The sequence below is a fragment of the Antechinus flavipes genome, chromosome 6 (genome assembly GCF_016432865.1).
Source record: "Antechinus flavipes isolate AdamAnt ecotype Samford, QLD, Australia chromosome 6, AdamAnt_v2, whole genome shotgun sequence".
In the NCBI taxonomy this organism is placed as follows: domain Eukaryota; kingdom Metazoa; phylum Chordata; class Mammalia; order Dasyuromorphia; family Dasyuridae; genus Antechinus; species Antechinus flavipes.
The window spans coordinates 204,461,472-204,475,185 of NC_067403.1; the positions used below are offsets into that span (position 1 = coordinate 204,461,472).

Here is a 13,714-nt window from a genome sequence, read left to right on the forward strand (position 1 = left end):
CACTTTATTTCATGCCAGCTCTATCACTTACCTTCAATAAAATACTGATGGCACATGCCATGCCAACTGCACCACACCCAACAATGGTGACCTTATTTTGAGGGGATGACTCTTCTTTAACAATATTCTCAATTAGCATTTCTTTGACTGATGCCATTTTGGAAATCTGAAAGAGAGATTTCAAGTAATTTTATATAAGTTAAATAATATCAATGAACTGTCATTTTAAATTTTTAACCATCCTACCTATTAATCTAATTATTTAAAACCCAAGATAGCCAAAGATGTGAGGAAGAACAAAACTTTGGGAAAATAAGCAAGAGTGAAGTGAGCAGAACCAAGAGAACACTGTACTCAGTAACAGCAAAATTATGTGATAATCAACTATAATGGACTTAGCAACAGTGATCCAAGAAAATGCCAATAAAACAAATGCCTTCTGCATCCAGAGAGCCAGCATGGAGACTGAATGCGGATAGAAGCATACTATTTTCACTTTTATTTTTATTTTTTCTCTTTAATTCTGATTTTTTCACAACATGAATAAATAAAAATAGGTTTAAAATGATCATACATGTATAACCTAAATGAGATTGCTTGCTGTTTTGGGAAGGGGAGAGCAAATTAAAGTGGGGAGAAAAAAATTGGAACTAAAAATCTTACAAAAGTAAATGCTGAAAACTATCTTAACATGTAATTGGAAATAAAATAATATTATGGAGTGAAAGAAGAGAAAATAAGCAAAGCAAGATAACCAAATCAGAGGTCTAGTCAGAGGACCATGTGAGTCTATCATCAGTTCTCTGAAAATCGTTAACATCCCTCAAATTGTTCCTCTCTCCCCTCTCATTCTTCCCACTGCAATCACCCAGAATAATTCTAAGTCTTCTAACTCAGCAGCCTAGTCTTCACAAAACTGCCAAAGTCATCTCCCTAACACCCCGTTCGGGCTGACTCCCAATGCCCAATCAATAAAAGCCTCTGTTGGTCGGAGGTCCAGTCTGCCAGTCCCCCGCTAGCCAGCATCACACCGTCTTTCTAGACACATCACATTTCCTTTTATTGACTCTTAGGATTCCCCATAGTCGAGTGTTTGGGGTCTCTTCCAACTGGAAGCTCCTTGGGGGGGCTGGTTTGGTTTGGGGCTATGAATCCACAGCATTTGGCAAAGTGCACGGTAGACAGAAGGCACTTATTAAAGCACTTTGGCAGCACTTTGCCCGCTTCCCTTACTTTTGGCCCAGTTCATTTTTGTGGGCAAAGCCTTCCCCCAGTCAACTGCACCCGCGCGAGGAGGGGGCTCCCCAACTTTCCCCTCGGGCCCGCCTGTCCCTGCCTCGCACGCGAAGGTGCCCACAAGCCGCCGCCTCTTCATGGAGACCCATTGGCCCGGCGGCGGCACTCACCCTCGGGGCTTCTCTCCCTGACCCTCGGGGCTACACCAGCATCTCACGGGACCTCAAAGGAGACCCTCAGACTTCAGAAAACCTTCGAAGAGTGACCGTTAACCGCCACGCGCCACCGCTGACGCATGCGCATAACCCGAACCACCCCCCTCCCAATCGCGCCTGCGCCTGCGCAAAAACCGGGGAGTGGGGGAGGAGAGGAGCCGATGCCAGGAGGGGAAGCTTCATTCCCAGTCTGTCTTCCCACCTTATCTCCTCGCCCCAGCGCGCTTGCGCAGGAGCCCATGAGGACCGTTGAAGTCTTCTGCTCTTGAGCCCCACGTGGTGATGGGCATTCCCATGTTCCTCCCAGAGGCTGGAATATTGTGGGAGCCTTTAAAGCACCTTGCCCCCGGCTGCAGCCCGCAGGCGGTTCCTCTGAGAGCCCCTCTGATGCCTCCACATGGTTGCTCGAGGCTGGCGCACCTGGCAGTCTGTGAAACAGTGGAGTGGGGGGCGAAGCTGGCACTGCCAGCTACTGGCACTGCCCCCTTGCAGGAGCAGCGTCCAGCCTTGGCCTGTCAAATCGTCAAGCAGTTATTAAGAGCCAACCTTGTGCCAAGAGTTGAGAATACAAAGGATAAAAAGAAAAGCGAAATGGATATCCACTCCAATCTGTCACATTTACCTTTTTCTCTGACTTGGATCTATTTTATCTACTTCATCAGGCGGTTAAATCAAAATGAAATTACAGAGAGAAAAGTGCTTTGGAAATCTGAACTCCATTAAAAGAGAATCTTGGAACCCTCTCTTCGTTTCAAGCAGAACCTAAATAACTTGGGACCAGCTCAAGGGCCTCATGGAGGAGGAGGTATGGCTCGGGGCAGAGGGTGCTTCAAATTAATGAAGTCCTTTCATTGATCTGACAGCCATGGTTTATTTGCTCTTTATGCTAATGTTGCAATAGCACCAGATGTCTTTAAGTTACTTACTGAACATGGTTACATTGTTGCTAGACATTAACATTAAACCATAACTAGCAATAACAATCTGTTTCCCTCAACATTGTCATCAGCTGTCTAGCTTGGGATGCCTTGTTGCTGTTCCGTGCATTCATCACCGAAGTTATTTTGAATTTCTATCAAACACGTCTTCCTGATGTTTATGTGTTCACATAGGTGACCTCCAGGTTGATTACATCCTTGTGCTAGCAGCACTTATTTGATCTAATAGATCAACACATCTTATTCTCAACCCTGGGAGCCAAAGAGTGGTGGGTCTGTTGCAAAGCAACCCACAGCTGCACAGAGAGTATGTGAACTCCTGCATAGCTTTTTGGGAGAACTGCTTGTTGCTAGCTCTCTACAGACAATGTGATGGAATATTACTGCTCCATAATAAATGAAGAAAGAGGATGGGAACCAAGATGGCAGAGAGCCTGAGCTCTCCCCAGCTTCCCTCAGAATAAATGTTAGATCAAGCCTCTGAATGGATTTGGAGTGTCAGAACCCACAAACATTTGAAGTATAATAATTTTCCCAGTTTAAGATATCTTGGGAGAACTTCAGGAAAGGTCTGTCTCATTGGGCAGGAGGGGAATGCAGCCCATCGAAGGTTCAGTGCAGAGAGGCCCCCAGAGGGGAGCCCAGTATGGGAAAGCCTAGCATAGGAATCAGGCAGGAGGCTCATAGCCAAAATACAGCAGTGTTGGCTACTCTGTCCTGGTTCAGAAGGTCAGGGGACCAGCAGACCAGTTGTGAGACCACCATTGCAACTATAGAAGGCAAATTGTGAGCCTCCAAGACCCAGTATAACAGGTGGGACTTGGCCAGGCCCACCCAGGGCAGTGGAAAAGCTTGTAGCACCATCAGCTTCAGCTCCAGCTCAGCAGTCAGTGAGTAGGCCCTATTCCTCTGCAAAAGAGTTTGGGACAATTTCCCCTCTGCCCTAGGAGCAGAGCTCAACTTTGAAAAATGAGCAAAAAAAGCAAAAAGAGTTCTGACTACAGAAAGCGGCTTTGGAGACAGGGAATATCAAAACACAAATGCAAAGAAGGACAGCAGATGCCGCTAGATAAAACTTCAGAAGGGGATATGAATTGGTCTCTAGCTCAAATGACACTCTTGGAAGAGTTTTAAAAGGATATTAAAAGAGAGAGAAAAGAAAAATGGGGAAAAGAAATCAGTGCTATGCAGGAGAAGTATGAAAAATTGAGGAAAAGAACCAATAGCTTAGAAAAGGAAGCACAAAAACTGACTGAAGAAAACAATTTTAAAAATTAATTTGGCAAATGCAAAATATATGTATGTATATGCTAAAGGAAACTTCTTAAAAAATAAATTTGGCAAAAATGGAAAAGAAAAGAACTCCTTGAAAAATAGAGTTGGTAAAATGGGGAAAAAAAAACCCATTGAACAAAAAAGCTCCTTCAAAAATGCAATTGGCCAAATGCAAAAGGAGGTAAAAAGAAAAAAAAAAAACTAATAAGAAAATAATTCAATAAAAATTAGAATTGGACAAATGGAAATGAATGACTCAATGAGACATCAACAATCAGTCAAACAAAACCCCAAAAAATGAAAAAATAGAAGAAAATGTAAACTACCTCATTGGAAAAACAAGTAAACTGGAAAATAGATCCAAAGAGGCAATCTAAGAATTACTGGACTACCTGAAAGTTATGATGAAAAAAAGAGCCTGAACAACATCTTTCAAGAAATCAAGGAAAACTTCCTTGATATCATAGTATCAGAAGACAAAATAGCAATTGAAAGAATCCAGCAGTCACCTCCTAAAATCCCAAAATGAAAACTGCAAGAAATATTGTAGTTAAATTCCAGAATTATCAAATCAAGGAGAAAGTATGGCAAGTACCCAGTAAGAAACAGTTGAAATACTGAGGAGCCACAATCAGGATTATCCAGTACCTAGTAGCTTCCACTTTAAAGAATCAAGGATCTGAAATATAATATTCCAGAAGGCAGAGAAACTTGGACTACAGCCAAGAATCATCTATCTACCCAGAAAAACTAAGCATTATCTTTCAAGGGAAAAGATGGACATTTGAAGAAATAGGGGATTTTCAATCATCTTTGATGAAAAGATCAGAGAGGAACAGAAAATTTTAGCTTCAAATACAAGACTCAAGAGAAGCATAAGAAGGTAAAAAAAGGAAGAAAAGGATGTTTGTTTTTTAACGGATTAAAATGGTTACATTGGTACATGATGGGAAGATAATATGTGTAACTCTTGAGAAGTGTATCTTTTTCAGGGTCGTTAGAAGGTATGTGATAATATTAAAAAGAAATTAGGGGTGGAAAATGGATTATACTGGAATGGAGAGGAAATGGGAGGTAAAATGGGATAAATTACATCATATGTAAAGGTACAAAAGACCTATTACAATTGAGGGAAAGTAGAGAGAGGGATGAACATTGTTTGAATCTTAATCCCATTAAATATGGCTCAAAGAGGGAATAACATACATACTGAGTTTGATGTAGAAATTTGTTTCACCCTAAAGGGAAGCAGGAGGGGGAAAAAAGAAGGAGGCTAATAGAAGGGAGGATAGAAGAACAAGGGGAAAAGGATAAGGAAGGGGAGGCTAAGAAAAAGGAGGGTAGATTGAGGGAGGTGGTAGTCACAAGTAAAATACTTGTGGGGAAGAAAAGGGTGAAAGGAGAAAAAAAACTTGGGAATATATGTGTGTGTGTGTGTAAATACAGTAAAATAGCATGATGGGAAATACAGAATTAGTAATAGTATAGACTCATAAACTGGAAGTAGATAGCAGAGTGAATTTATAGCTAGAATCCTATAATATGTTGTTTGCAAGAAAAACATTTGAAGCAGAAAAATACATACAGAGTAAAGGTGAAAGGCTGGAGCAGAATCTATTATGCTTGTATGCTTATATATATACACATATATGCACCAAATGATATAGCAACCAAAATTCTTAGAGAAGTAAGTTACAAGCAAAATTATACTAGTGGGGGATCTCAACTTCCTCTGTCAGAATTAGATAAATCTAATTACAAAATAAAGAAGAAAGATGTTAAAGAGGTGAATAAAATTTTTGAAAAATTAGGTATGATGAACCTTTGGAGAAAATTGAATGGGGATAGAAAAGAATATATCTTTTTCTGAATAGTATATGGAATCTACACAAAAATTTACTATATATAAGGGCATTAAAAACACACAATCAAATGCAGAAAGACAAAAATAGTAAATGTACCCTTTTCAGATCATGATACAAAAAAAAAATTAAATTCAATAAAAGGCCAGGGGAAAACAGAATAAAAGCCAATTGGAAATTAAATAATCTAATCTAAAGAATGAGTGGGTGAACCAACAAATCATAGAAATAATTTTGTCAAAGAGAATGACAATAATGAGACAACATATCAAAACTTATGGGATGAAGCAAAAGTAGTTCCTAGGGAAATTTAATTTCTCTAGATGCTTACATGAATAAAATAGAGAAAGAGAAGATTAATGAATTGAGAATGCAAAAAGCTAGAAAAAGATCAAATTTAAAATCCCAAATTAAATACCAAATTAGAAATTCTGAAAAATCAAAGGAGAGATTAATAAAATTGAAAGAAAACTATTGAACTAATAAACAAAACTAAGAGTTGGTTTTATGGGAAAAAGCCAAAAAAATAGATCAATCTTTGGTTAATTTAATTAGAAAAAAAGAAGAAAATCAAATTATCAGTATCAAAAATATAAAGAATAAACTTACCACCAATGAAGATGAAATTAAAGCAATAATTGGGACTTATTTTGCCCAATTGTATGCCAATAATTAAGTGAAATGGATAAATACTTACAAAAATACAGACTGCCCAGATTAATAGATAAGGAAATAAATTACTTAAATAGTTCTATTTTAGAAAAAGAAATTTAACAAATTATTAATGAATTACAGAAGAAAAAATCTGCAGGGGCAGATAGATTCACAAGTGAATTGTACCAAATATTTTAAAAACATGAATATAAACTGCTTGCATTGAATATAAACTGCTTGCATTTTTGTTTTTCTTCCTGGGTTATTTCTCCCTTCTGAATTCAATTCTCCCCGTGCAACAAGAAAACTGTTCGGTTCTGCACACATATATTGTATCTAGGATATATTGTAATCTATTCAACATGTAAAGGACTGCTTGTCATCTGGGGGAGGGAGTGGAGAGAGGGAGAGGAAAAATCGGAACAGAAGTGAATGCAAGGGATAATGCTGTAAAAAATTACCCTGACATGGGTTCTATCAATAAAAAAGTTATTCAAATGTAAAAGTTGCCCATTATCACTACTACTATTCAGTATTACATTAGAAATGTTAGTGTTAGCAATAAGAGAAGAAAAAGAAAGGCTGATTTCAGAAAATCTTGAAGAGACTTACATGAACTAATGCTAAATGAAGTGAGTAGAACCAAGAGAATAATGTACACAGCAAGATTAGGTAATGATCAATTGTGATGGACGTGGCTCTTTTCAACAATGAGGTGATTCAAGGCAATACCAATAGACTTGTGATGGTTACATGAGTTTTGTTTAGCTTTGGTTTGGTTTCAATTTAGATTAAGAAGGGAAGAAATTGGTTGGGAGTGGGGAAACTAGAGGTAGAGTTTTTCCTGAAAAGAAAGAAAAGTATCATTTGAATCTCTTTTTTTAAAGAACGGCTAGAAGAAAATCCAAGAAAGGCTAGAAGAAAACTCAAATAGGACAGTTTGAAAGTTATGTGTTGCATTTTAGATTACTATCTATCTAGAGGAAGGGATAATGGGGAAGGCAGGGAGAAAAACATGGAATACAAGGTTTTTCAAGGATAATGTTGAAAACAAAATATATGTTTTTGCATATATTTTGAAAATAAAAAGCTATTATTTAAATAAAATAAAAAGAAAATTATATGCTGCATTTATTTATACTTAAAAAGAAAAGCAAGCCCTCTATATAAGATTTGCAGTTTCATGTATCTTTTTTGTTTGTATGCTTTGTACATATGGAAAGGCTCATTTTATTTGGTATTTGCTAAGTTCAGAATTTAAAAAAAACAAAACATTACCACTACATCTCAGGGCCATCTCCTAGATGTCTTTCCTGAAACCCTTGATTGTTGCATCTATCTTCTTGAAATTTTATATGTAATTAAAATGCCTGTAAAGCAAAGGTTGTATTTTGAGGTTGTTTGGTCTCAGAACTCAAATTCAGAACTCAAATAACTTGCAGAAGATTTGAAATAATGAATCTTCCAAAGCATGGATAATGTGAACTTTAAAAAGTTTAAAAAACTTTTGTATTTATATCACCTTAATTTTCCAATATAATTTTTCTGCCCAAATAGCCAGATAATATACCCATAATCTTTTTACTTCCAAAAAGGAAGAGTGGAAGGTATTTTTTTTCCTGTCTCTTCTTTGGGGACCAGTTGGTCCTTTTTGAGCACTGTGTTCAGTTTTAGCATTTTATTATTCTTTCCATTTACATTATTATAATCCTTCTGTATGTCTTTTCTCTAGTTCCATTTCCTTACTTTTAATCAGGTAAGCTTGAATTTTTAGTAAAGCAATAAATCTGACCTCATGGGTACCACTGATTCTCAGTAGGATAGGATTTAATTAAAAACCTATGATGTAAACCTATGTTTTCTTCAAAAAAAAAACATATTTTAAAGTAAGTAGATAATATTTCACAGATCTAGAATTAATGTCAAGAAAAATGCATCTATGCCTCTTTTGGTAAGAGGAGACATCCTGTTTTTAAAAAATCACAAATCAGATTCTTTAAAATAATAATGCTTCAGAAAATAAAGCTTTAGCAATTTTTATGGTGGGCAGGAAAATGGAAATTGAATGGATGTCTATTAAATGGGGAGTAGCTGAATAAATAATGGTATATGAATGCAATGGAACATTATTAAATTATAGGAAATGATGAGCCAGATGATTTTAGAAAAGCCTAGACTTACATGACTGATGCTGAATGAAATAAGCAGAACCAGGAGAACATTGTACACAGTAACAGCAAGATTGTATGATGATTAATTATGATATACTTAGCTCTTCTCAGCAAGACAGTGATCTAAGACAGCCTAATAGTTTTGGGATGGAAAATGCCATCTGCATCTATGAAGACTGAATGTGGATCAAAGTCTATGATTTTCACTTTTTTTTTCTATTCTATGGTTTTTCCCTTTTGTTCTGATTTTTCTTGTACAACATGACTAATATGAAAATATGTTTAAAATGATTGTACATGTATAACTTATATCATATTGTTTGCTGTCTTGGGAAAGAGAAAGATAAGGAAGGAAGGGAGAAAAAATTTAGAACTTAAAATTTTATAGAAATGAATGTTGAAAACTTTCTTTAGCAGTAATTGGAAAAATAGAATACTATTGAATAAAAAAAATAATGTTTTATCAGGTAATGAAAATTCATTCAAAAGATGAAGTGATAACCAAGAAGATACTAAAGAGGAAAGAAGAAAAATATACCCTAAAAGACAACAAAACATTTATCAGAAGTTCAAACCAGAATAACAGCAACTAGACAGCAAGGAAAATAATTAAAGCCTAAAAGAAATCAAGAAAATGAGTACACTTAAATTTTGTAAATCATAAACCATAATTTTAAGACATCTATACTCTATCACAAAGATATATTATCAAAGTAAAAAAATTAATAGGAAAATAGAGATTAAAAAGTGAAAATACATAGACATTGTAGACTATTTTATGACTACTTTTTCAAAATTTTTCTTTTTTCTTTATATTTAAATTATTTTATTAAATAAAGTGGAATTTTTTTGAAGAATATAATCACTTAGTATTTTGTTTTGACCCAGTTAAACATAAAACTTTTTTTTTTTCATTTATATAATGCCGATACCTAGATTTAATTTAAAGCATAGATGATTCCACCTTTCACCACTGGGTTAAGAGATTTTGTGGACACAACCTTATTTTGTAAATGATTTATTATGTCGTGATATGTTTTGGGGAATTTAATATTCCTTGATGATACTTTTTTGTATTCTTTATGCACCAAGGAATATCTAAAATATAACTGTATTACGTTTTTATCAACAATATTCCATTATTTAATTTACAAATATGACTTTTTTAAACTGAGTTGAAGAAGATGTTAAAGGAAGATAGGTAGTTAATACATAAATATAGGTATTTACATATAAATGTATAAAACAGGGTAATTTCAAAACAGTCAAAACTAACTACTAATTTTAGATAAGCTTGGGTACTTGGGCCTTTATTCCATGTAACATTTGTCTTCAGTGGGTGATTACAGAGACTAGAGCTCATTTGAATACTCAGAAACAATTAAACTGTGATACAAAATGTGAAATATCTTGATCTGAAATATGATCTAGCAAAAATTCCTAGGCATTCCACACACAATGTAAGACAATTCTTAACATTTGTTTTTAAAACTTTGAGTCCATGCCCTTATTGGCATCAAACTGTGCATACCCTTTGATCCAGCAGTGTCTCTACTGGGTCTGTATCCCAAAGAGATCATAAAAAAGACAAAAGGACCCACAACCCTTTTTGTAGTGGCAAGGAACTGGAAACTGAGGGAATGCCCGTTGGTAGGAGAATGGTTGAATAAGTTATGAGATATGAATGTTATGGAATATTATTGTTCTCTAAGAAATTATTTCAGAGAGACCTGGAGAGACTTACATGAATTGATGCTAAGTGAAGTGAGCAGAAGCAAGGAACATGGTACATAGCAATAGCAAGATTATATAATGATCAATTCTGATGGATGTAGCTCTTTTCAACTGCGAGGTAGGTGATTCAGGCCAATTCCTTTTTTTTTTTTTTAACTTTTGCAATACAGATCTAGCATTTATATTGCTTTTGAGCATATTTCCAGATTGCTCTACAGAATGTTTGAATCTGTTCACAATTCTATTAACTGTGCATTAATGTCTCATTTTTCCCACTTTACAATATTTGTCATTTTCTTTTTCTGCCTTATTAGCCAATCTAATAGATAGGAGGTAGTACCTTGAATTGTTTAACTTGGATTTATTTCTCCAATCAGTAATGAGTTAGAACATTTTTTCATGTGCTATAAATAGTTTTAATTGCTTCATCTGAAAACTGTTCATATTTTGGGATTGGGAAATGGTTCTTCTGACTCAAATTTATAAAAAATCAAGCCATTCTCCAATTGATAAATGGTCAAAGGATATGAACAGACAATTTTCAGATGATGAAATTGAAACATGAAAGAGTGTTCCAAATCACTATTGATCAGAGAAATGCAAATTAAGACAACTCTGAGATATCACTACACACCTGTCAGATTGGCTAAGATGACAGGAAAAAATAATGATGAATGTTGGAGGGGATGCGGGAAAACGGGGACACTGATGCATTGTTGGTGGAGTTGTGAACAAATCCAACCATTCTGGAGAGCAATCTGGAATTATGCCCAAAAAGTTATCAAACTGTGCGTACCCTTTGATCCAGCAGTGTTTCTATTGGGCTTATACCCCAAAGAGATACTAAAAAAAAAAAAAAAAAAAAAAAAAAAAAAAAAAAAAAAAAGGAAAGGGAAATGGTTCTTATTTTTATAAATTTGACTCAGTTCCTTATATATTTAAGAAAGGAGACTATCAGAAAAATTTCCATCAAAATTCTTTTCACTATTACCATTACTAACTGTATTTACCCCATCTAGTCCTTTCTTTCTCCTTTCACCTGTCCTTCCTCAAAAGTTTTGCTTCTGATTATCCCTTCCCCCAATCTGTTTTCCCTTCCATCACCCTGCCCCCATTCTAGCATCCCCTTCCCCTCCTACTTTCCTGTAGGGTTAGATAGGTTTTCATAGATAAATGAATGTGGATATTATTCCCTTTTCTTTGAGCCAGTTTTGAGAGTAAAGTTCATTCACGCTTCAATTCCCCCCTTTTCTCCTCTACTATAAAAGCTTTTTCTTACCTCTTTTATGGTATGTAATTTATGCCATTCTACCTCTCCTTTTTCCTTTCTTCTATTACATTCCTTTCTTACCCTTTTTATTTTTTAGATATTCAACTCAATTCATACTTGTGCCCCATCTATATATGCTCCTTTTAACTTCCTTAATAATGAGAATGTTCCTATGAGTTACAACAGATTATTGTTATTAAGCCCCTTATTTCTCTTTCCTGATTACCTGTTTAGGTTTCTCTTGAATCTTAGTCAAATTTTTCCATTCTGGTCTTTTTATCAAGAATGTTTGAAAATCCTCTATTTCAATGAATATCCATTTTTCCCAGAAGGATTACTCTCAGTTTTGTGGATCTACTCCTAATTTTTGCCCTCCAGAATACCATTTTCTAAATCCTCCAAACCCTTAATGGAGATGTGAAATCTTTTGTTATCCTGACTGTGGCTTTACAATATTTGAATTGTTTCTTTCTGGGTGCTCAGTATTTTGTCCTTGATCTAAAAGTTCTGATATTTGGCTATGATATTCCTAGAAGCTTTCATTTTGGAATATCTTTCTGGAGGACATCAATGGGTTCTTTCTATTTCTATTTTACCCTCTGGTTCTAGAATATCAGGACAATTTGCTTTGATTTCTTGAAAGATGATGTCTAGATTCTTCTTTTCTTCTTATGTTGATAATTTAAAAATAACTGAACTACCTGAAAGCCATTATCTCTTTTGGAACCAAGAGAACATCGTACACAGAAATAACAAAATTATACAATGGTCAATTCTGGTAGACATGGCTCTTTTCAACAAGCTGATTCAAACCAATTCCAATAGATTTGTGATGAAAAGAGACATCCTCATCCAGAGAGAGGACTATGGAGAATGAATGTCCATCACCACATAGTATTTTCGCCTGTTTGTTGTTGCTTGTTTGCTTTTTGTTTTCTCAATTTTTTCCTTTTTTATCTGATTTTTGTTGTGCAGCATGGTAATTGTGGAAATATGTATATATTTACAAAAAAAAAGCAAATTATCTATTTTCCAGGTTGTTTTTCCAACAAGATATTTCACATTATCTTTTCATTATTTTGGTTTTTATTGTTTCTTGTTTCTCATAAAGTCATTAGTCTCTATGTGCTCAATTCCAATTTTTAAGAAATTTTCTTCAGTGAGCTTTTGTACCTTCTTTTCCATTTTTCCAATTTTTCTTTTTAAGGTATTCTCATTGGCTTTTTGTACTTCCTTTTGCATCATTCTCATCTATCTTTCTTGATTTTCAAAATCAAGCTTGTAAGCTCTTCCATATGCTGAGACCCAGTTTTTTGGAAGTTTTGGATGTAGTTGTTTTGATTTTGCCATCTTCTGAATGTGTTTTGATCTCATCACTACAGTAACTTTCTATGGTCAAAATCTTTTTCTTTTGTCTGCTCATTTACTCAGCCTATTTCTTGACTTTTAACTCTGTTATAGTAGGGCTCTGCTGTCAGTGTAGAGGGTGCATTGTCCCCAGTTTCAGTACGTCTTTTCAGAGATATTTGTAAGATTTGTAAGTTTTCAGGCTTTCTAAGATGTTATGATCTAAAGAGAGATGTGTTTACTACCCTATGCTCTGGTCTTCTCTTCTGCTGTGGAACTGTGACACGGGAGACCCATCCACTGTGGCTACAAGTTGTAGTGTGCTAGTGTTCCAGATGGCCCTGAGTATAGGCAAAGCAGTAGAATAGTGTCTCAGTGGTATAGCCTCCTCCGGATTGGTTTTGACCCATCTATGCATCTATGGGTTAAGTCCTCTGCAATGACTCCAAAATGGCCTTTCCCTGGCTTCCATGCAGCCTAACCTGTACTGTGTTCCAACTTTCCCTCTAGTACAACTGATCTTTCCTGCAACTTTTTAAGTTGCCTTGGGCTGGAAAAATTGCTTTAATTTCTTTGTGGGGTTTGATGCTTTTAACATTTGTTTAAAGTCATTATTTTAAAATATTTGGAGGGCTTGGAGCAGAGCTCAGCTGAGTTCTTGCCTTTACTCTGCCATCTTGTCACAAATTTTCAAGTTATTTTGTAGATAGTGCAGTAAATGTCATGTTCCAGGCAATTATTTCCTTATGTAAATTTCAGCAAGATAATTTAGCCTTTGACCAGCCTGAGACCTAAAAGAAATCCTTTTTAAAAATGTGTTCATGGCAAGGAAAATATTTGGGGTTTTTAAGCACAGATATTTTTATCATGACACTTTTTTTTTTTCATAACCTGGGGAAGAAGGGAGGGTGAGGAATAAGGAATAATGTATCCAAACAGAAATCCTTGTACTGAAAATAGGAATTTCTAGAATAATTTTAAGATAAAGCAGAAACAAATGGTTGCCTTTTGA

The 13,714-nt window shown here is 35.4% G+C and overlaps 1 protein-coding gene across 1 annotated transcript in view; it reads right to left on the reverse strand.

Moving 5' to 3' along the window:
- Window positions 1–1,537, reverse strand: part of LOC127540293 (L-lactate dehydrogenase A chain-like) — a 38,562-nt gene extending 37,025 nt beyond the window's left edge. The window contains exons 1-2 of the mRNA XM_051964923.1: window positions 1,407–1,537; window positions 32–166 (exon numbers count right to left, since the gene is read on the reverse strand). Of these exons, the coding sequence (XP_051820883.1) occupies window positions 32–157 (126 nt within the window). The 5' untranslated portion in view covers window positions 158–166; window positions 1,407–1,537. The remainder of the gene's footprint in view (window positions 1–31; window positions 167–1,406) is intronic.
- Window positions 1,538–13,714: the final 12,177 nt, after the last annotated feature.